Source organism: Pipistrellus hanaki (assembly GCF_964339955.1).
Source record: "Pipistrellus hanaki genome assembly, chromosome: 16".
NCBI classification, from domain to species: domain Eukaryota; kingdom Metazoa; phylum Chordata; class Mammalia; order Chiroptera; family Vespertilionidae; genus Pipistrellus; species Pipistrellus hanaki.
In genome coordinates this window covers 48,186,238-48,208,538 of record NC_140518.1, presented here as the reverse complement: position 1 = coordinate 48,208,538, position 22,301 = coordinate 48,186,238, and the positions used below count along the sequence as shown (strand labels likewise).

Genomic DNA, 22,301 nt, shown 5'->3' with positions numbered 1-22,301 from the left:
TGGGGCTTCCCCCGGACGCCCTTACGATGGCGGACCAGCAAGGCCCTCTCTGGGAGCACAGCCTGCCTTTCCCCATGGTTTCCTTGCCTCTCCCCCTAAGCTCCAAGGGCTCTGCTTTTGCCTCTGTCGCTTGTTTCCTGACCCCTTTCTTCTATAGCTCACTCATTCTACCCTGTGACTGTCTAAATAAACTGCTTCTTGCAGTTTGAGTCTTGGCTCTGAAGCCTTTCTTAGCTAGAATTCAAGTACTGAGGTTTCTAAACCGAAGTCCAGTTGCTGGCAACAACCGCCAACAGCAGCCCTTTTTATAACAGCAAAAACTGGAAACAACCAAACGCACATTATCAGGAAAATGATAAACTGGGGACATTTACATAACAGAATACCATTCAGCAATAAAAACCAATGAATTACAGATGTATGTAATAACCTGAATGAACAGCAGGAACAATTTTGAATTAACTCCCACAATGTGTGTATGCACAAAGTTGTAAACATGCCCTGGCCAGGTGGCTCAGCCAGATGGAACATCAGACCAGACACCAAAGGGTGTGGGTTTGATACCTGGTTAGGGAACATACCTAGATTTTGGATTTGATCCCCGGTTGGGGCTAGTATGGGAGGCAAAACTCTCTCACATTTGTTTCTCATATTCTCTCTCTCTCTCTCTCTCTCTCTCTCTCTCTCTCTCTCTCTCTCTCTCCTCTCTCTCTCTCTCTCTCCTCTTTTTCTAAAAGTCAGTAGTAATACAAATATCCTCAGGTGAGGATTAAATGAATAAATAAAATTTAAATATGCAACTTAATTAAAATGCTATTTGTATTGTTTGGGTATACAAAATACATGGAGAAGCTGTAAAGAAAAGCAGAAAAAACACACAGAGTTCAGAATGGTGGTGACCTTGGAGGAGGGCAAGGAAGGGGCAGGAGGTACTGCAAATGGCAGGGGCTGACAGGAAGTTCAAAAGTATTAATTTTCGTTTCCCTTAAACTGGAAGGTGGGTGTCCAGGTTGCCCTCCATTGGGTTGATATTCCTTATACTTTACACATATTTTATTATTATTCTGTATCCATCCAATATTTAATAAACATTTTAAATGATTTAAAAGGAGTAATGGGATGAGTCTAGACTGTGAGAATCTGCATCAAGGTAGGGAGGCTTTAAGGAAAACTTTATACTTGAATTAAAATGTTCTTGTAAAACGTGATGCCTACCTTTCCTTCTATCTGACACATTTGTAAGCTCAAACCCACAAGTTTCTTCTAACTATGAAGTTTAGTGACTTTGCTTGTGTTTGCTGTGCCTGCCTGGACCTATTCCATTTCTTGGAGTTGAATGTCTAGGCCTGACAAACTAGGGAAGACTAAATGAACATTGGGAGGGAGTTTCTGTGTAAATGGGTGACTAAAACATTTACCGAACAGCTTTCTTTTAGAAACAGAGCTACCTTTCCCATTTGACTGCCACGTTTTCTCCCAATAGATTCCAGTGGCTATGCTTGTGGGATAGATCAGCATTGCCATGATCTGTGTGTCCTCCTTCTATATGAAATGGCTAAACAGAGAAAAAACAAACAAACAAAAAAACAACAACAGAGCTACCTAGATATGATTGCAAAAAAAAAAAAAAAAAAGAATTAATAATAGGATGAGAACTTCCAAGATAATTTCTATCCTGCCATTGGTTTTTCTCAGTGACATGAATATAAAAACAAGTAACAAATTAATTTTACTAATTTAAGCTTTCATGATTAAGGGTATAGTATAAATAGCTCTTTTTGTATGCATTTCTGGCACAAAGAAAAGAGAACCTAGAAAAAAATAAAGTGTAACAGAGCCATTTCAGAATAGCACTAATTTTGGCCCTTAAAACCTGTTTTGATTATTTCAATCTCTTGCACATAAACGAGACTGACATGTAATACCTGAAGCTTTTAATTAAACCTCTGAATGATATGACTTCATTTATTTGGGCCCAAATAATGACTACTGAAATATATGGCAAGAGTTGAACTTACTAAGACTTCAAAAAATCCTTTTATAATATTCATAATGGTAGTTGTAATGTCTGTTAAAAAGCCATTACTCCTAAAATAGCCAATTCTGTATACTCATCTACTTACCCATTCTTTTGTTTCATTTTAATAAATATTTTTTTACTATTGATTACAGAGAGGAAGGGAGAGGGAGAGAGAAATCAAAACATCAATGATGAGAGAGAATCACTGATTGGCTGCCTGCTGGGGATTGAGCCCAAAACCCGGGCATGTGCCCTGACTAGGAATTGAATTGTGACTTCCTGGTTCATAGGTTGACTCTCAACCATTGATCCATGCCAGCTGAGCTATCTACCAATTTTTAATATCTACCTGTTTATTGAGTGAAATGCTATAGGTGTACCACAACACAAGAAGTTGAGAATGCCATAAAAATGTAACACAAAGCCAAAACCGGTTTGGCTCAGTGGTAGAGCGTCGGTCTGCGGACTGAAAGGTCCCAGGTTCGATTCCAGTCAAGGGCATGTACGTTGGTTGCGGGCACATCCCTGGTATGGGGTGTGCAAGAGGCAGCTGGTCGATGTTTCTCTTTCATCGATGTTTCTAGCTCTCTATCCCTCTCTCCTCCTCTCTGTAAAGAATCAATAAAATATATTAAAAAAAAAAGTAACACAAAGAATTTAATGTCCACTAATTAGTCTTAACAAGGGCGAAGACATGCTGCTCTGCAGAGTGAATTAAACACCCAAAGGAGCGGAGATGCCAAAGGCAGAGAAAGGAGTGCTGATGGCCTCAGGGGGTCAGTGAAACCTCCTGCACAGTCTGTCCTGGAAGGAGAGGTGTTCACGAGTTCACGGCCACCAGACAGGCACTGCGGCCGGAGCCTCGGTGGCACCAGAAGTGCCCGCATCATGCTGCAAAGGCAGAGGAAGAACAGGGACCTTCTGCACACGGGGGTGGGGTGGCCGAGGGCAGCTGGAGGAGAACGGAGAGGGGTGGGATGTGGACCCACGTGGAGCTTTCTGACACGGCTGCACAGGAAGCACTGTGTCCCAGGGGCTGGCTCCACGCGGAGAGCAGGATGTGATGGAGGGAGGCGGGGGCAAAGACGTGATGGAGGGAGGCGGGGGCAGAGACGTGATGGAGGGAGGCGGTGGCAGAAACGTGATGGAGGGAGGCGGGGGCAGAGACGTGATGGAGGGAGGCGGGGGCAGAGATGTGATGGAGGGAGGCGGGGGCAGAAACGTGATGGAGGGAGACGGGGGCAGAGACGTGATGGAGGGAGGCGGGGGCAGAGACGTGATGGAGGGAGGCGGGGGCAGAGATGTGATGGAGGAAGGCGGGGGCAGAGACGTGATGGAGGGAGGCGGTGGCAGAGATTGAGAGCAAAGATGGCCTCTGTGCCCACCCGCGGTCTCTCCTGCTCATCGCCCACTCCAGCCCTCACCTCCCGCTGAGGCACCCTTAGCAATGCCCCTCCCATTTCTGCAGCCACTGTTCACTGTCCTACTACCACTACACACATCAGAACCAGACCTGGTGGGTCCCACTGCTTTACCAAAACGAGTGCCAGCATCTGATGTTGGCATTTGCACCGTGGCTCCCACCGGCCTTTCCTGGAGTGATGTCCTAAGGACCCACCTCCCAGCCCCTCCTGGCGGAAAGCTACCACACCTGCACCAGACCCTCAACCACTGCAGCCGCAGCTCCGGCTCACGGCCTGGCCCGGATCCCTGCAGGCGCCCCAGAACTGCTGCCTCCTCTCCCGGCTTCTGGTCCCACAGCAGCGCCGAGCACCAGCTCGGTCCTTGCCCCACAGCCCTCACGTCACTCTGCCTCTACTGCCCAGATCCTCTCCCTCCTGAAGGCAGGCGCTGCGTCTTGACCATTTCACTCAGGAAGTATGTGTAGAAGTAAAGTGTCCATAAGTGATAAGGAAAGACATGCTTCTCACCACTCCAACTGCTCTGAAGCTGGAGATGAAGAAACCCGTGCAGACTCCCTTTCCCTTCCGCTAAGAAGCCAACAGGTTTAGAACAGCTAATGGAATCAGTAAGCCCTGAAGCCCCGGATGTTACTCCAGACCAGGTCTCTGGACTGCGACCACAATCCCTTGGGTAATAAAAATGAAAAAACTCACGCTGCTGAACACCCCACTCCCTAGCTCTGAGTCTTCTATTGAATCCCCAAGGCTGGAAATCAGCTTGAAGGTTCGGGGGGTGGGAGGTTAGGGTTAGGGTTTAGGGGGAGCAGGGCTGATGAGAAAAATAAGAAATTTTTTTGTGGAGTGAGGGACCTAGCAGCCTAACTCTGTACCTGGTTAATCGATATCCCTAATGCACATCTCTGGCAGCCTATATAGTCTAGTCACTGCTCCTCCCTTAATTATCTGGTCTTGCAAGACCGATTTACTTAAAACTCCCATTTTGCAGAGGCCATAAACCATGAACCAAACACAACCCCCGGAGAAGGTGTCAGCGCTGGCGCCAGGCCAGGCCTTTAGGTGTGGTCTCACGGCCCCCATCCCAACACACGGGGCTTTTTGCAAAACCTGGGAAGGTCTGAAGTCTGATCCTTATTTGGGGACAAAGAAACCGAAGGGTATGAGAGAAAGCTCCCTCCATGTTGGCTTGCTCAGCATTTGGAACTAGTGCATCTGGAACTTAATGGGTTTCCTGTATCTCCGGGTTCGCCCGTGTATTTTTCAGTTGCCTGGTAAATTCTGTAACATAAGGAATAGACAGACGAAGGAAGAACACAGGGCATCGGCCCGCTGTCTGCTTTCTCAGACGTGGTACCTGAGTTTGCTGGGTGGCCTCAGGCCCCCGGTGGACGTGCTCAGCAGCCGTGTGCTTCCGAAGCCCAGGGCCGGGGGTCTGCTCAGCGACTCCAGGGAGGGGCTCTTGCGGAGATAAGGGTCTGGCTTCAGGGTGTCAGCTCTTCCCTTCAGAAGACCTGTGTGCACAACAGCATGATCACTACTCCCGAAGGCATCGCACTTTTTAAAACGTTGTACCGTGCAGTACCATTGTACAGTACAATTCTCATTTTATTCCAAATACAAACAGATAACAGACACAGTTTCTAGATAAGCAATAGAAATGCAAGTAGGGAAGTGATATTTTCTAGAAAGGACTGCTCAGGCAGGGATGACTATATAATTCTAAGGACTAATGCCAAATTACCCCTTTTTAAAAACCATTCAGGATTTCAAGATGCACCAGAGCGCTGGACCTGCGCCCTTTTTAAGAGCCTGTGCCCCTGCACAGGCCAATGCCCACAAGGCCAGCGCTGTCCTCGAGGCCGGTACGCGGTTTTCACTGATGGGCATCTGAGAGGGGGCTGGCAGGAAGGTGCCTAAGGGACCATCAGCTCACAGTGGCAGCAGACAGAGCTGGGCACCAAGAATGACAATTATTTTACAGGCGAAAACCCCTGGCTTTCTAAAAAGAAGTAAAAGGAATTCTCTTCAGGCTCCTCTCTGCTGTCACATTCGTCTGAGTCAACACAGGTAACAAAGCAGGCTGATTCCAGCTGACAGTTCTCATCGGCCAGGCATCCGGCGAGAACGTTCTGGGCTGTCTAGTTTGTATTGACAAAGGAAAGGGGAGCTCGGAGAATGAAGTGCCTGCTCAGTGCCACAGGCGAGCCCTCAGTCACCCCCTCGGCCCCTTAAATAGTCATGGAAGAAAATACTGTTTGTACACTAACAGCCACCAATTATGGGGAGCTGGAAGCGCAGGGAAAACAGTGTTTACACCACTGAAGAAAACAACAAAAACACACTAATCCCATTTCTACAGTCTCTGATGACTCAGTGTTGTCCAGCCTGAAAGCAAGCGGTTTTCACGGTAATCCCTCTCAGAGAGTAAACAGTCGCCGCAGACAGGTGCCCGGTGGGGAGACAGGTGCCGGTGGGGAGTGGGGCGTTGCAAACAACTAGTCACTGGAGGCACCGGCTGCTGTGGTCTCAGCGTCAGCATTTACCTGTCAATTAGAAGGCTTTCTCTACACAAATGGGAATTTCAAAGCTGGAAGAACGGAAAAGACAAATATTGTGACTTAAGGTTCACCTACTACACTTGAAAATGGTTAAGATAATAAATGCTGTGTCATAGGTATTTACCACAATCAAAGCCACATGTGCCTAAGACGCCCAGCACTATGCCTACAGGCAAGCTGCTCCCTGGCACCCTCCGTTGACACAGGAATAACCACCTGCTCTGGGCCTCACTCACCCCTTCGCTGTCTTTCTCACTCTGCCAACCCTGGACTACCCACTGGTCCTTGGCCACCATTTCCTTCTTCCTGGCATCAGTACTATGAAGCAAAAGCCTTTGCAAACCTTCATGGTGTCTTTATGAAGCTGTGAATCGGAGCCATCACCAGCCTCATGACCGAGAGGCCACATTGCGGGGAAATGAGGAGAACGCTCCTGGTCCCGGAGCCGAGTAGCTGCTGTAGGGCTGGGTCTCACTTGTCACCTGCAGCGCACAGGCCCAGGGAACTTAGATTCCTGCTGTCAGTATTTATTCACTCTAAAGTCCTCAAGCCATGAACAAGCAAACGGAACTCAGAGGGGAAAATAAGGTAGTAAGGTAAAAGAATTTACAATCAAAGAGGGAAACTCACCTTACAGAAACAACTATTTTCAGAATTAAATCTGTCCACATCTGACCATGACAGCAAAGAAGTGCAGTGGGAATGTACTTTTTGTTCACACCACGTTACAGAAGTTCTGTCTTAACGTAAAAGCAAAGGACTTCTACCTACGCGGCTGAGGTGTGTACTCCGGACAACCTTCACTGCTGCTCAGGTCTCTGCCTGCAGGTGAGCCGGTGTGCAGACAGGGGGGCCGGACAAGAGCGAGCCTGCTGCAGCACCCGGCTGGGGGCCGAGTCCCCTCCTCCCTGGCAGCGTCTACCAGCAGACAGCGTGCTTTGCACTTTGGAGAGGAGAGACCACTGCACTGAGGTGGGATGGCATGGCCACAGCAGGGCGGCAGGTGACAGTGCCGGTTCAAACCCAGCATCCCTCTCCTGATCCCCCGTAACCGAGTGCCCCGTAACCGTGTGCCCCATTACTGAGTGCCCTGTAACTGTGTTCCCCGTTACCAATTGTCCCGTTACTGAGTGCCCTGTAACAATGTGCCCAATAGCCGTGTGCCCCATAACTGTGTCCCCAGTAACCCAGGCCCCGTAACCACGTGCCCCATAACCGAGTGTCCCGTTACTGAGTGCCCCGTAACCGAGTGCCCTGTAACCATGTGCCCCTAACCGTGTGCCCCGTAACCGTGTGCCCTGTAACAGTGTCCTCAGTAACTGAGTGCCCGTAACCGTGTGCCCTGTAACCGTGTGCCCCATAACCGTGTACTCTGTTACCGCGTGCCCCATAACTGCGTGCTCCGTAACCAAGTGCCCTGTAACCGTGTGCCCCGTAACCATGTGCCCTGTAGCCGTGTGCCCTGTAACTCTGTGTGACTGGCTTCCAGTGGGGGAGGCAGAGCAGGAGTGAACATGTGACACTGAGGAATTCAGCTACAACCAGCAATTCCTTGTCAGGATGTGACTTTCAATAATATGTGGATGAGGGTTATTCTCAAAGACAGAAATATCTCAGAAGTTCTATTTTAGAAATTATGGAAGGAATAGACTGTCAGAATCAGATATGATTTTTCTTTCTTAAAATATTTCCCCCCTGAGATTTAGTATAAAACAAACAAGCACAGCTCCCACAGCCGGACGTGGCCCGGCACCCTGCACAGGAGAAGGCACTGCGCGGAGCAGGCTCTCACCCTGTCACACACACCGAGAGCCCGGCATCGTCTGCAATAAACAGCACTATTTTTCTAATCACGGTTCATGCTAAGAAAAGTGAACCCCACAAAAAAGTAAGTAATCATGCTGAAGACCATTTACCTGAGAGGGGCAGGTCGGGAAGATCCAGGCGCTGGGCCACTCCTTTGCTGGCTGGGTGGATGCCGCTATAGGTGGAATGCCTCTGCAAAACCAAAGGGCACACCAGCAGGTGAACTTGTGACATCAGGACCAGCTCAAGCAAGGTGTGTGCACACATGTATGTACACAGGTTCTCAAGTTTATCAGAATCACCAGAGGGAGCTTTACAACAACATATTAGTTCGAAAAGACAATAAATTCACTTGGTGTGATCCTCAAAAGGTCTAGAGAAGACACATAGTTAGAAGGAAGTCTGCCTTTCCTGTTCCTCTCCCTGGGGGAAATCACATTTTAGTTAAATTTTAGAAAAGTTTTCATTGATTTTAGAGAGAGGAAAGGAGATGGAGTGAGAGAAATGATGAGAATCATTGCACACCTCACACAAGGGATTGAGCCTGCAACCCGGGCACGTGCCCTGACCAGGAATCCAACTGTGACTTCTTGGTTCATGAGTCGATGAGCCACACTGACTGGGCAGGTGTAATCATTATTAAACAGCTTTGTGACTGTCTTCCTGAAATATTCTATGCATATTCAAGGGTACGTGTAAAAACACTGTTTTTTTAATGGCCAACAGATATATGAAAATAATTTCATTGTATTGTTCTTTAATAAGTTTAATCCAAATTAAGCTAAATGTCCATCAATAGAGGTGTGTTTAAATAAATAGTTGCATATAATATAGCCTTAAAAATGAATTATTTTCCTAAATACTGAAATTTAAAGATGTCTTTGATAGAGTCCTTCATTCATTAAACAAATATTTATTGAGCTTCCTCTATATAACTATGAGCTAGCCAGTGTTATAGGCAAGAGATATACTAGCAAGCAAACTAGATAAAAATCTCTGACCTTAAGGATTATATTTCAATAACCAAGTGAAATGAGCCAGTATCTGAATAATGTGTAGTGTATAGTGTATTCCAATTTACAAAACTTTTCCTACACACACACACACACTGTTATGCTAAAAAAAAATCTAGAAGGGTATACAATAAGCCATAAATGGTGGTTATTTCTGGGTTTAGGGTGAAGGGAGATTTTTTCCTTTACTACTACCATTACTACTACCCTGTTTCCCCGAAAATAAGACAGTGTCTTATATTAACTTTTTCTCCCAAAGTTGCGCTAGGTCTTATTTTCGGAGGATGTCTTATTTTCGGGGAAACACGGTACTACTATTTTAATCCTCACCAGGAAAATTTTTCATTATTATTATTATTATTATTATTATTATTATTATTATTATTTTAGAGAGAGAGGAAGGGAGGGAGGAGAAACAGAGAGAGAAAGAAACATCGATGCCCTGGCTGTTTGGCTCAGTGGATAGAGCATCGGCCTGCGGACTGAAGGGTCCTAGGTTCAATGCCAGTCAAGGGCACATGCCTGGGTTGCAGGCTCAATCCCCAGTAGAAGATGTGCAGGAGGCAGCAGATCAATGATTTTCTGTCATCATTGATATTTCCCTTTCTTTCTTTCCTCTCCTCTATGAAATCAATAAAAATATATTTTAAAGAAATGAAATATCGACCTCAGAGACACCTCATTTGGTTGCCTCCTAAATGCACCAAAACTGAGGTACGTGCCCTTGACCAGGAATCAAACCAGTGACCCTTCAGACTGCAGCTCAAGGCTCTAACCATGGAACCAAACTGGCCAGTGCAGTCTGGCTGGCATGGCTCAGTGTTTGAGTGTCGACCTATGAACCAGGAGGTCACAGTTTCATTCCCAATCAGGGCACACACCTGGGCTGTGGGCTTGATCCCCCATAGGGGACATGCAGAAGGCAGCCGATCAATGATTAAATAGATTTGATGATTATCAAAGTATAAATAATTATTTTATTTGGTTTTATATATAAGATGGAGGAATATACCTTAAAAGGCAAAAAGTAAAACAAACAAACAAACAAATAAACAGAAACACTTTAAAAGATACCAAACAATATGCATAGCTATCAAGGACACCTGTTAATGACAGCATCGACCTTAGTGCAGAAGAAGCAGAGTGCTGAATGTTACTTATCATATCAAAAGCCCTGATCTTAAAGAGGAAGGAACACATCCAAGCTCCTTTAATGAGGCCAGCATTATCCTAATTACAAAACTAGATAAAGACACTACAAAGAAAGAATTACAGGCCAACATCCCTGATGAACACACATGTAAAATCTTCAACAAAATATTAACAAATCAGATCCAGCAATATATCGATAGTAAAAAGATCATATACCATGACCAACTGGGATTTATTCCAGAGATGCAAGGCTGGTACAATAGTCAATAAACAAATAATGCAAATCAATAAGCACGATACATCACATAAACAAATTGAAAGGAAAAAAAATCTCATGATCATAACAAATTTGACAAAATCTAATACTCATTTTTGATAAAAACTCTCAGCAAAATGGGAATAGAGGAAGTATATCTCAACATAATTAAGGCCATATATGACAAACCTACAGCCAACATCATGCTCAGTGGGCAAAACTAAAACTATTTCCCCTAAGAACAGGAACAAGACAGGGATGTCCACTTTCATCACTCTTATTCAACATAGTACTAAAAGTCCTAGCCACAGCAATCAGGCAAAAAGAAGGAATAAAAGGCATCCAAATTGGAAAGGAGGAAGTAAAACTCTCATTATTCACAGATGACATGATTTTATACATAGAAAACCCTGAAAACTCTACAAAAATCTACTAGAGTTAATAAAGAAGTTCAGCAATGTAGCAAAATATAAAATCAACATCCACAAATGGGTATCTTTTTTATATACCAATAATAAATTCTTAGAAAGAGAAACTTAAAAAAATATCCCATTTACCATACCACACAAAAAATAAAAATAAAAAAAATAAATACTTAGGAACAAACTTAACCAAAGGGGTAAAAGACTTGTACTTGGAAAACTACTTGACATTGAAAATAACGACAGAAGAAGCTATAAGCAAGTGGAAGAGTATTCCAGGTTCATGGACTGGTCTAATTAATATCATCAAAATGTCCATGCTACCCAAGGCAATCTACAGATTCAATGCAATCCCTATTAAAATACCAATGGCATATTTCACAGATCTAGAACAAATACTCCAAAAATTTATATGGAATTAAAAAAAAAAAGACCCCAAATAGCTACAGCAATTTTTAGAAAGAAAAATGAAGATGGAGGAATCACAATACCAGATTTCAAGTTATACTACAAAGCCACTGTACTCAAAACAGCCTGATACTGGCACAAGGACAGGCATATAGATAAATGGGACAGAACGGAGACACCAATTAATATTTGACAAAGGAGGCAAGAGCATACAGTGGAGTTAATACAGTCTTTTCAGTAAATGGTGTTGAGAAAATTGGACAGATGCAAGGCAAAAAAAATGAAACTAGACCAGCAACATACACAAGAATAAACTCAAAATGAATAAAAAACTTAAATGTAAGTCAGGAAACTATTGTATAAAAATCCCAGAAGAAATCATGGGCAGCAAAATCTTTAAAAAATATATATATATATTTTATTGATTTCTTACAGATAGGAAGAGAGAGGGATAGAGAGTTAGAAACATCGATGAGAGAGAATCATCTATCAGCTGCCTCTTGCACACCCCCTACTGAGGATGTGCCCATAACCAAGGTACATGCCCTTGACCGGACTCGAACCCGGGACCCTTCAGTCCATAGGTAGACGCTCTATCCACTGAGCCAAACCGGTTTCGGCAGCAACAAAATCTTAAGACATCTCATAGCAATGTTTACAGATACAGCCCAAGTGCCCATCAGGAATAAAAATTAGATTCCTAGGCAAAGGAAACTAAGGAGAAATAAACAAATGGGACTACACAAAAATAAGAAGCTTCTGCAAGCAAAAGAAACCATCAAAATGAAAGGGGAGCCCACTGTATGGGAAAATATATTTAGCAATGACACATCTGATAAAGGGTTAATATCCAAAATACATAAGGAACTCAAACAACTTAACAAAAGGAAGACAAACAATCCAACTGAAAAACGGGCAAAGGTCCTAAATAGACACTTCTCCAAAGAGGACATACAGACGGCCAAGAGACATATGAAAAAATGCTCCAAGTCACTGATCATCAGAGAGATGCAAATTAAAATAACAATGAGGTACCACCTCACACCTGTCAAAATGGCTACCATCAACAAATCATCAAATGACAAGTGTGGTGAGGATGTGGAAAAAGGGAGCCCTCGTGCACTGCTGGTGGGAGTGCAGACTGGTGCAGCCGCTGTGGAGGACAGTGTGGAGTCTCCCCCGCCAAAAAAAATTAAATAAATAAATATGGAGCTGCCATTTGTCCCAGTGACCCCACTTCTAGGAATATATCCTAAGAGACCTGAAAAACCAAGCAGAAGAATGTATGCACCCTGTGTTCACAGCAGTACAATCTACAATAGCTAATCTAGAAACAGCCCAAGTGCCCATCAGCAGACGAGTGGATAAAAGGCTGTGGTACATTTACAGCATGGAATACTCTGCAGCAGTAAAAAAACAAGAATTTCTTACCCTTTGAGACAGCATGGAGGGACCTGGAGAGCATCATGCTAAGTGAAATAAGTCAGTCAGAGAAAGACAAGTATCACATGATCTCACTCATAGGTAGAATCTAATTAACAAAATAAACTGAGGAACAGAGTGGATCCAGAGACATGGAAGCATGGAGCAGAGTGCGGAATCTCCGAGGGAAGGTGGGGGAGGGTGGGCGGAGAGGCTAATCAACCAAAGACCTTGTGTGCACATATGCATGGCCCCTGGACAGAGACAACAAGGTGCTGAAGGCCTGGGGCAGGGGGTGGAGTGGGCTGTAGGGGGATAGGGGTCGACTGGGGGGAAATGGAGGACATATGTAATACTGTCAACAATAAATACTTATTTTTAAAAATAAATAAAAATTAAAAAACATGTACATAAAAGAAAAAGCCCTGGTCGTAGAAAACGCCAAGCAGCGTTGGTCTAAGACACATGTGTCAAACACAAGGCCCGCGGGCCAAATCCAGCCCGCCAGGCCTTGCAATGTGGCCCGCACCGCGCTGTCATCACTGCACTCCGCTGTCAGTTTATGACATTGCCAGTTTATGACTGTTCAGTAAACCATTCGGCCCGCGATTTAGGCTGGATTTTAGATTTTGGCCCCTTCTCTGATTGAGTTCGACACCCCTAGTCTAAGACCACCAGAGGCAGCACAGAGGGCAGGAAGCTTCCAGAGAGCTCTTAGAATTTATAAATTGTAAACTTTCTCTCTGAGGGCGTTTAAGAAAAAACACTTCTTTGGGAAAAAAATCTAGTTCAATGTTCATTTCTAGTAAAAATTACAATCTTCATTTAACTGAAAACTTCAAGTGTCATCTTACAGGGAAAAAAATTACCAAAATTGTATGAGGTTTATTTTGTCTCTCTTGGACCTTTATTAGGCATTAAAAGTGTCCATTTTAATTAAAATTAAACTAGTATTATCTGGCTGGCATAGCTCAGTGGTTGAGCATCAACCTGTTTGATTCTGAGTTGGGCACATGCCCAGGTTGTGGGCGTGTAGGAGGCAGCCAATAAATGACTGTCTCTCTCTCTCCCTCTTTCTCTGAAATCCAGAAAATTTATATAAAAGAAGAAAGTTAAACTATTATTACTTTAGGTTTATCAAAAATGTTTAACCTGTCTCAAAAAATAAACCAATTGGTCTTTACTCCCTTTTGTCGCTCGTGTAGAAGACCCAGACCACCCCCACACGCACCCCCTTCTGGTACCTGCATTGGAGACACGGCGGCCGCCGGGGCTGTCCTCACCGGGATTCCGCTCAGGGGGCTTCTGGGCGGCTTGTGGACAGAAACATTCTGTCCGGCTCCACCTGCAAGAGATGGGAGCTTTGATGTGTAGTGAGTTCGAAATCGCAAATAGCTCCTGATTTGTTACTTTTTTGGCAACTAAAAATGTATGCCATGCTGTTTATAAAGTGGTATGTATATACTCTTTCCTCCTGTTCCCCTGTGGATGAGTGCTGAACTGGAGAGAGGGGAAGAATGAACTAAGTGGTGTTGGTCTTAGATACAGGACAATAAGGAACAGGAAAATTCTTGCATAAACCACTATTAATTCATTTCCCATCTTCATAAACTGAATGTAGTCACTGGGATTTCATATCTTTCAATATTTGTAGTCTAATCTTAATCTAACTTAGCTACAAAGTATTTAACAGAAAAAAAAAAAAAACAGGATCATCCTAAGATCAGCTATTACTCCAGTCTTCCAAAAACAATAAGCATATTTGTTGAGTCAAGTGAAGAAATACATTGTTATTTTGGGCAGATGCACATTTGGTTTTCCTATTTATTATATTTATGTGTATAGAGAAATAGATATACATTTTTTCTTATATGTGGATAACAGTGGCTAAAGGTGACATTTCCAGAAAGAGGCAGGCTGTACTGAGATCAGCAATGACAGATGGCATAGTGGCTGCACGTAAGACAAGACCAGGTGCAGGAAAGCCCACCTGCGCGCTGCAGGATGAGGCGGGCCAGGCACAACCAGAGCACCGACCCCAAGGAGCAATGCTCCCTTCCCAGGAGGTGAAGCTCTGGCTGACCTCAGACCACAGACGGCGGATAAAACAGCAAGGACCTGGTTTTTATGGACAGAGCGGCAAAGGAAGGTGGCAAAGGAAGGTGGCGAGGCAGGAGCAGGCGAGGAGGAGGCAGGGAGGGCGGCTGCCCATGGCCAGCTCACTGCAGCTGCAGCACATCTCTTGTGTACAAAGGCTTGCTGTGGAATGATCTAGAACAGGTGTCGGCAACCTGCGGCTCCAGAGCCGCGTGCGGCTCTTTTTGTTAAGTGAAAAAATCCTTTTTCTGCACGATCCGGTATATAGCATTAAGGTAAGAAACAATATATGCAGTGTTATATTTGTTTTAAATGTCGCAATGGTTTTGCGGCTCCCAGGTTTTTTTTCCCCATTCGAAAACAGGTCCAAGTGGCTCTTTATGTCTTAAAGGTTGCCGACCCCTGATCTAGAAGAAACCCTTGTGGATGCACCAATTTGGGTCAGTGTAGAGTAGAGACAGGCTTGATATTTGGGGCCTTGGATGGAACTGATTTTGCTTATAAAAGAAGAGGATTAAATACCTGGGTGTCCCAAGTCAAAGGACTTGATGAGGGACTTCACGGTGGTGGCGGGCTCCAAAGGCGCTGTGGGGGCTCTGCTGACGAAGACGCCGGGCCAGCAGCCGGGGGCGGGGGCCTCGGGCTCCGGCTCCGCTCGCACAGGTCTGCACGGCAAAGAGCAAGTCAGTCGCAAAGGTGGCGGGCGTTCGTGGGGAAAGACGCGGGTGCGGACAGAACGGATGTGGAGGAAACACCCGGGTCTGGAAGGAGAGCCCACATTTAAAATCCTGTTCTGCATCAGCTTTGTGTCTTTGGAAATAATGTAGGTGCTGCTCTCAGTTTTTATCAGGGGTGTTTTCTTGAGAATGGCCAGAAATAGCATATTAATATGTAGAAATCAAAATAAATGTGAGTCTATTCTGCAAACTATAAAAAAGAAACACACAAATATTATCCTATATAATAAAAGGCCAGCGACCACAATGCATAATGACCAGAACGACTGATCAACCAGTTGCTATGAGGTGCATTGACCACCTCTCGGTCCCCTCCACCCCCCCGCCCTCAGGCTCTGATTGCTGGATGGCCAATAGGGAACCATGGGGAACCAGGGTGGGTGGCAGCGGGGCGGGACTGGCGGGCAGGGGGAAGATGGCCCTGACCACAGGCTAGGCCTAGGGACCCTACCCATGCGTTGGGCCTCCTGTTCATCATAAATACTTGGTGACAACAGTAAATCGGCTTGCCCACGCATCCCAAACCCCTCCTGGCCCACAAAGATTGGGGAGATGACACCTCAGGACTCCCTGCAACTAGGATTTCAGATGTGATCTAGGGTCTACCAGTCGGCAACATGTGGCCTGGCCTGGAGTGGACGGCGCTGGGGAGGAGGGACAGGGGTCCTCGGGCTGAGACAGGCTGCAGCAGAGGCGAGCTTTGGCCTTCCAGGTAGTCTCCCCACGCTAGGGCTCCCCTTCACGGTGAGGCAGCAGCGCCCTGGTCACTCTGTCCTGCGCTGTGGCTTTGGGGAGTTGTGCCTGGAAGCTCAGCTGGAACCTGTGTCTTCAGCCTCCCAACAATCCTGCAAGCCATTCAATACCTTCCTGCCTGAGCAACCAGATGATGATCTATTATTACAGCAGAATCTTGACTCTACACCATTCGCCCTGCAGGAGCCAGATGGAAATGGTATCCTAGAACAAGTAACACTGCGATTCTGCGCGAGGCGAGGCTTCTCCTCCCACCCACGCTTTCCTGGCAAGTTCTGAACGTGGTTTCTGAATTCGAGTACAGACTCATCAAAGTCTTTTAAAGGTAGATCATCGGAATCCAGCCTCACACGCACGGCTTCCTCGCCCAGCGGATGTTAGCATGCCATTTGACCTCCCTGGGAAGGACCGCCCAGTCTCCCACTTTATAGACCACAGCTCTTTTCATTGTGTCAAATTGTTTGCGAGATGGTGACTAATTTATAAGAATGGCTCAAAAAGAATATTTCTAATATATTTTAATAAGGTCAGTGGAAGTTTAAAGTTTTACTTGCTTATCTTTTTTAATGAATCTAGCTACTCATAAGCTTCTGCAATTGAATCTACTTGTCCTTAATTCTTTTTTTTTTTTAAATATATTTTATTGATTTTTCTTACAGAGAGGAAGGAAGAGGGATAGAGAGCTAGAAATGTCGATGAGAGAGAAACATCGACCAGCTGCCTCTTGCACACCCCTACCGGGGATGTGCCCGCAACCAATGTACATGCCCTTGACCGGAATTGAACCTGGGACCTTTCAGTCCGCAGACCAACGCTCTACTGCTGAGCCAAACCGGTTTCGGCTTGTCCTTAATTCTTAAAGCTTTCCTCTGCTGATATGCAATCAATGTGAACAGAATGAATTTAAGTGAAACTGAACTTAAAACACATCACACTGCTCTACACTTTCCTCTCTGCGGCCCCTTCTTTTGGGTGAGCAGTCTGGGCATGTGCCTTGCACTGGAATCAAGCCTGGGACCCTTTAGTCTGCAGGCCGATGCTCTATCCACTAAGCCAAACCAGCCAGGGTTGCAGCATTATTTACAGCAGCCAAGCTATGGAACCAACCCAAATGCCCATCAATACACGAGTGGATAAAAATGCTGTGGTATATATATACCAAAGCATATTACTTGGCATAAAAAAGAATGAAATCTTACTAGTCATGACAGCATGGATGGACCTAGAAGGTATATGCTAAGTGAAATAAGCCAGTCAGAGAAAGACAAATACCACAGAACTTCACTTATAGTGGAATCTAATGAACAGTATAAAGGGACAAACAAAGCAGAAACATACTCATAGATACTAAAAACAGAGTAATGGTCACCAGAGGGGAGGAGGGCGGGGAGACTGGGTTAACAAGGCGAAGGGATTGAGAAGTAGATTAGTGGGTATAAAATATGGGGCTGTAAATTACAGCTTAGGAAATATAGTCAACAACATTGTAATAACTATGTACGGTGCCAATTGGGTACTGGAAATATCAGGGGAACACTTTAAAAAGTATATGATTGTCTAACCACTATACTGTACATCTGAAACTAATACAAAATAATATTGAATGTACACTGCAATTAAAAAATGTTAAATTAAAAATAAATACTTGCTACCAAAAGGTATTGTAGAAACTTAGGGCACCCCTCCTAAAAGGAAGATCATTTTAAAATTTCATTTTTATCTAATTCCTTGATAATAAGAACAAGATAAAAATACTACATTTATTCCCTTCAATTATCCAAGTTTCTCTGTGATTCAAAACATCAAATGATAAGTCAGAAAACTTGTTTAGACTCTATTAGAAAATTGCGAGGCTTCAAGAACAGTTCCCAGTCCTGGTGCCTCAGAGAGCCAAAGACCCATCTAGTCTACAGGCCAGAACAGTAAGAATCAGTATGAGAAAAACTCTGCAGGTTAAGTGGATTAGAGAAGCTACTGGTCTAAATACTAACCGTGTTACATAACAGTGGTGTGTGTGTGTGTGAGTGTATGTGTGTGTGTGTGTGTGTGTGTGTGTGCGCGCGCGCGCGCGCGCGCACGCTTCTGCACAGACTTACAAAGCCTGAATTGAAGAACAGTTATTAGTATTTTAATCATAAACAGGCTTGAAATTCATTACACCAGTCTGTCTTAGAATTACTTGGGCTCAACCAGTAACAACACCAGTAATAAATGAAGTACATTTGACTCCTGATCATGGGTTTGAATTGCACAGGTCCAGTTAGACATGGATTATTTTCTTTTTTCTTTTCTTTTTTTTCATATATATATTTTATTGATTTTGTACAGAGAGGAAGGGAGAGATATAGAGAGTTAGAAACATCGATGAGAGTCATCTATCAGCTGCCTTTTGCACACCCCCTACTGGGGATATGCCCACAACCAAGGCACATGCCCTTGACCGGAATTGAACCCGGGTCCCTTCAGTCCCCAACCCGATGCTCTATCCATTGAGCCAAACCGATCTCGGCAGACATGGATTATTTTCAATAAATACAGAGAAAAATATGTCTAAAGAATAATATATTTTCTCCTTATGATTTTCTTAATAATTTTTTTCTGTAGCTTTACTTTATTGTTAGAATACAGTGTATAATACCTTTACATACAAAAGATGTGTTAATCTACTGTTCATGTTATTCGTAAGCCTTCCAGTCAGCAGTAGGCTATGCTAGTAAAGTTTTGAGGGAGTCAAATTATGCAGATTCTCAACTGTGTTGTTAAAAGGTTAACTGTATTACATTTCCACTGTTCCAAAGAATAATGAGAACTCTATATTCTATAAAAGATATTAAGAAGCATTTAAACATAGAGACAGCTGTGTTACAGCAAATACATTAAATGAGAAGTTGCAAGGTACCACTATTTGGGTAAACATTTGTTCAAGGCTAGCTGACTCCTAAGACAGATGTTAGGTTCTAAGGTCAACCCAAACCAGCGACTACAAACACACCTCCTTTCAGTTAGCCTAATGCATTCGTGTTTTACAGCATTGAGCTTCTTTCTTCAGGTGCATCTTAGATGAAACGGCTGCCTTTGCTGAGAGGACATGTTTAAAACAACAATGAGGCGCGTTTCCATTCACCACCAGCAGGTGAAACTGATAATAATGAATAATTTCCACAAGAAAACACATGTATGCGATAACTCCACACTAAGTATCATATGTCTTAAAACATTATCTAATTGAATTTTCCACAAAACTCCGATATTTTAGAAGAAAAATTTGGCAAAGATAAAGCAGCTTGTCAATGGTGAATCTGGAATGCAAATCCGGCTGTGTGGCCATGTCTTTCTCAAATTTTTGATAATGCATGGGAGTCCTGTGAGAGGCATACAAGGGTTCTAAAGAAAACTTTGATGGTATTTCTTGTTTAAATCTATTTAACACTAGAAGCCCGATGCACGAAGATTCGTGCTAGAATGGGCCTTCCTTCCCTGGCTGCCGGCACCACCTTTCCACTCCAGCCCAGAGCCACCTCTTTCTGCTCCAGCCCCGCCTTCTCATGCTGCCCAGAGGCCCTGAGAGACCGAGGATGGGGCGGAATGCCTCTCCTCTCCCCCGCTCCACCCAGTCGGTCAGCGCCTGTGTATGCATATTAACCACAATCTTTGTTGGGTTGAATTGCATATCATTCCTGATTGGCTGGTGGACGTAGGGGGTGATGGTTAATTTGCATGTTTCTCTTTTATTAGATAAGATAGCCCTGGCCAGGCAGCTCACTTGATTAAAGTGTTGTCCAGATATGTCAAGGTTGTGGGTTTGATCCTTGGTAAGGGCACAAGAACCAAATGAATGCATCAATAAATAGAACAACAAATTGATGATTTTCTCTCTCTTCCTTCCTCTGTCTCACTAAAATCAAGCAATAAATAAAAATTAAAAATAAAGAGTATGCACCTTCCTCGCTTAAAAAACATAAATGTAGTTAAGAAAAATACTAGCAATATTTATTCCGTTGCTCTTATTTTTATGCAGTAATATGCTCTTAGGAAGTGGCAATCCATACCTGAGAATGACAGACAGTTGTAGGTGAGGTCATCTGATGCAGGAACACAGGCAGGAGACCATGGACCTTCTCATCTACTCACTGACTGCTGGTCTACCTTACACATCTTCCATTATAATTTATATATATATGTATGTATGTATATATATATATACATATATATATGTATGTATATATATATGTGTGTGTATATATATATATATGAATTTATATCTGTATCTTTCATTTTTTAAAATGTTACCTAATCTCTAATTCATTGCTTTTCTCGTTTGGTTATAGAACAGTCTATAAAGATTGGTTTACTACAGCACTTACTTCCTCATAAAGGACACCACGTTGTGTTATCTATTTTGATCCAAGAACACGAGTTCTTATAAGTAATTATTTTTAAAGTATTCAAAGGTTAACTAAGGGAAATGTCATTGCCCCACTGCTACCTTCACCACTGGAGCTGAGTGCCTGTAGAGACCAGTCATCCAATCACAGGTCCACACAGGTCTTTTCCGCAGCGCAGGCCTTTCTGGGGCTACAGGCTGACATCCCAGGACTCGCTGCCACCCGCCCAGCTTCCCACCAGACGCCTCGCCACCTGATGTTCTGCTCCTGCTATGTCCTGCCTCTGTGCCTTTGCTCACTCCATGCCGTGCCCAAAGTGCCATTTTCTCAAAATGTTTATTGTTATGCACTAAACTAAAAGATGTTTGTAGCTCTGAAGACAAATTAGTAAGTACTCGGTCTCTCAGGTGCCAAACAATGTCTTGATTTTCACTTTTGAATTTCAATATAAGCATACATATGACAATAAAAACAAACAGGGTAAGATGATAATCTACTAGTAAACACGTGCATCTTAATCTCCAACCCCAACAATTAGAACCAAAGAAATTTATCATAAAAATCCTTCATCGATATTGGACACTATCTACTTCCCCTAGGCTTTGAAGAACTTCTGCTATGTAGAGAATAAGGGGGGACATATGGAAAGACAATTCTGAGGGTTTATCCCCAATTCCCTTTCAAAGAAAATAAAGATATGGGAAAACCCTGCTCATGTCCCCTGTGCCAGGGGCCGGGGCTGGGTGCAGCACGGATGCCCTGACAGCACGCGGGGCATTCTCCCTGCAAAGGATCAGTGATGCTAAGACATGACTGTCCTAGGAGGCCAGGGATGGTTTATTCCAGGCACAAAGGGCAAAGCGAAAAGGGCCGACCGGGAGGAAAGCCATAGCACATCCTAAAACAACAGCAGGCCAAGTGAGACCAGGCTGAGCATGCAGCTCCTGCCTTCCTTTGTCACCAAACAGACACTGGCACAGCGAATGCCTGCACGTGCACACCTGCTCCTCTGTGCGTGTCTGAGCTCCTGGGTCTCTGACATGTCACATAAACTCTCCCAGGTTAAGACACACAAAGCTCCTTTAAAGGAGTCAGGCACAATCCACAGGCAAAAATAAGTGAAGAGAATAACTGAACTCAAGAACAGATATTTATAAATTTATGACAGGAAACAGAATTAGATATTTGATAGCATCTGCCTCAAGAACACAATGAAATTCAAGGAAATAATTTAAAATGATATCAGCAATTTAATAATTGCGTTATAATATTTTAAAGTAGAACCAACTCAATAGAAAAAGAAATGAGGACATATTGGAAAAATCTCTCTGAATACAGATGACAAGACCAATGTAAGGTGAGAGGACGATTTCCGCACACCTGGCTGTGGTGTGGAAGAAACTCTCCCCTCTGGTCCCCCCTGCGTCTGATCCCTCCACCTCACACCACTCAGCAAGGAAAGGAAGATAAAATGTGTGTGTGTAGAAAATAGTTGAAGAAAATGTAAAAACCTATCTATACACAATTAGGGTGGGAGGAAATCCTAAACAGATACAAAGTCCAGTAAAGAAAAGCAGCAAAGCAAATACTGACCAACTATTACATAACAATATACACATTTCTATAACAAAGATGATAAAGCCAAAATACCCAAACTGTAAGGGGATAAATACCACCCCTCACCCCCCATAAAACACTGGTTTTTAAGCTGATAAGAGAAAAACAACCAGCATAAGTGTTAAACTACCTTGTTTTCCCGAAAATAAAACATCCTCCAAAAATAAGACCTACTTACAGGTTTCCTTCTGAGTGAAATATAAGGCATCCCCCAGAAAATCAATTTCTGGGCTC

At 43.9% G+C, this 22,301-nt stretch overlaps 1 protein-coding gene across 5 annotated transcripts in view; it reads right to left on the bottom strand.

The window, feature by feature from the left end:
* Positions 1-22,301, bottom strand: part of SPECC1 (sperm antigen with calponin homology and coiled-coil domains 1) — a 212,778-nt gene that overhangs the window by 37,202 nt on the left and 153,275 nt on the right. For all 5 annotated transcript variants that reach the window (XR_014792949.1, XM_084861498.1, XM_084861499.1 and 2 more), the window contains 4 exons: positions 15,098-15,240; positions 13,723-13,823; positions 7,916-7,997; positions 4,796-4,952 (listed from right to left, as the gene is read on the bottom strand). Coding sequence is in view for 4 of the 5 variants with exons in the window: in XM_084861498.1 (XP_084717624.1) it covers positions 4,796-4,952; positions 7,916-7,997; positions 13,723-13,823; positions 15,098-15,240 (483 nt within the window). In the remaining variant the exon portion in view is untranslated. The remainder of the gene's footprint in view (positions 1-4,795; positions 4,953-7,915; positions 7,998-13,722; positions 13,824-15,097; positions 15,241-22,301) is intronic.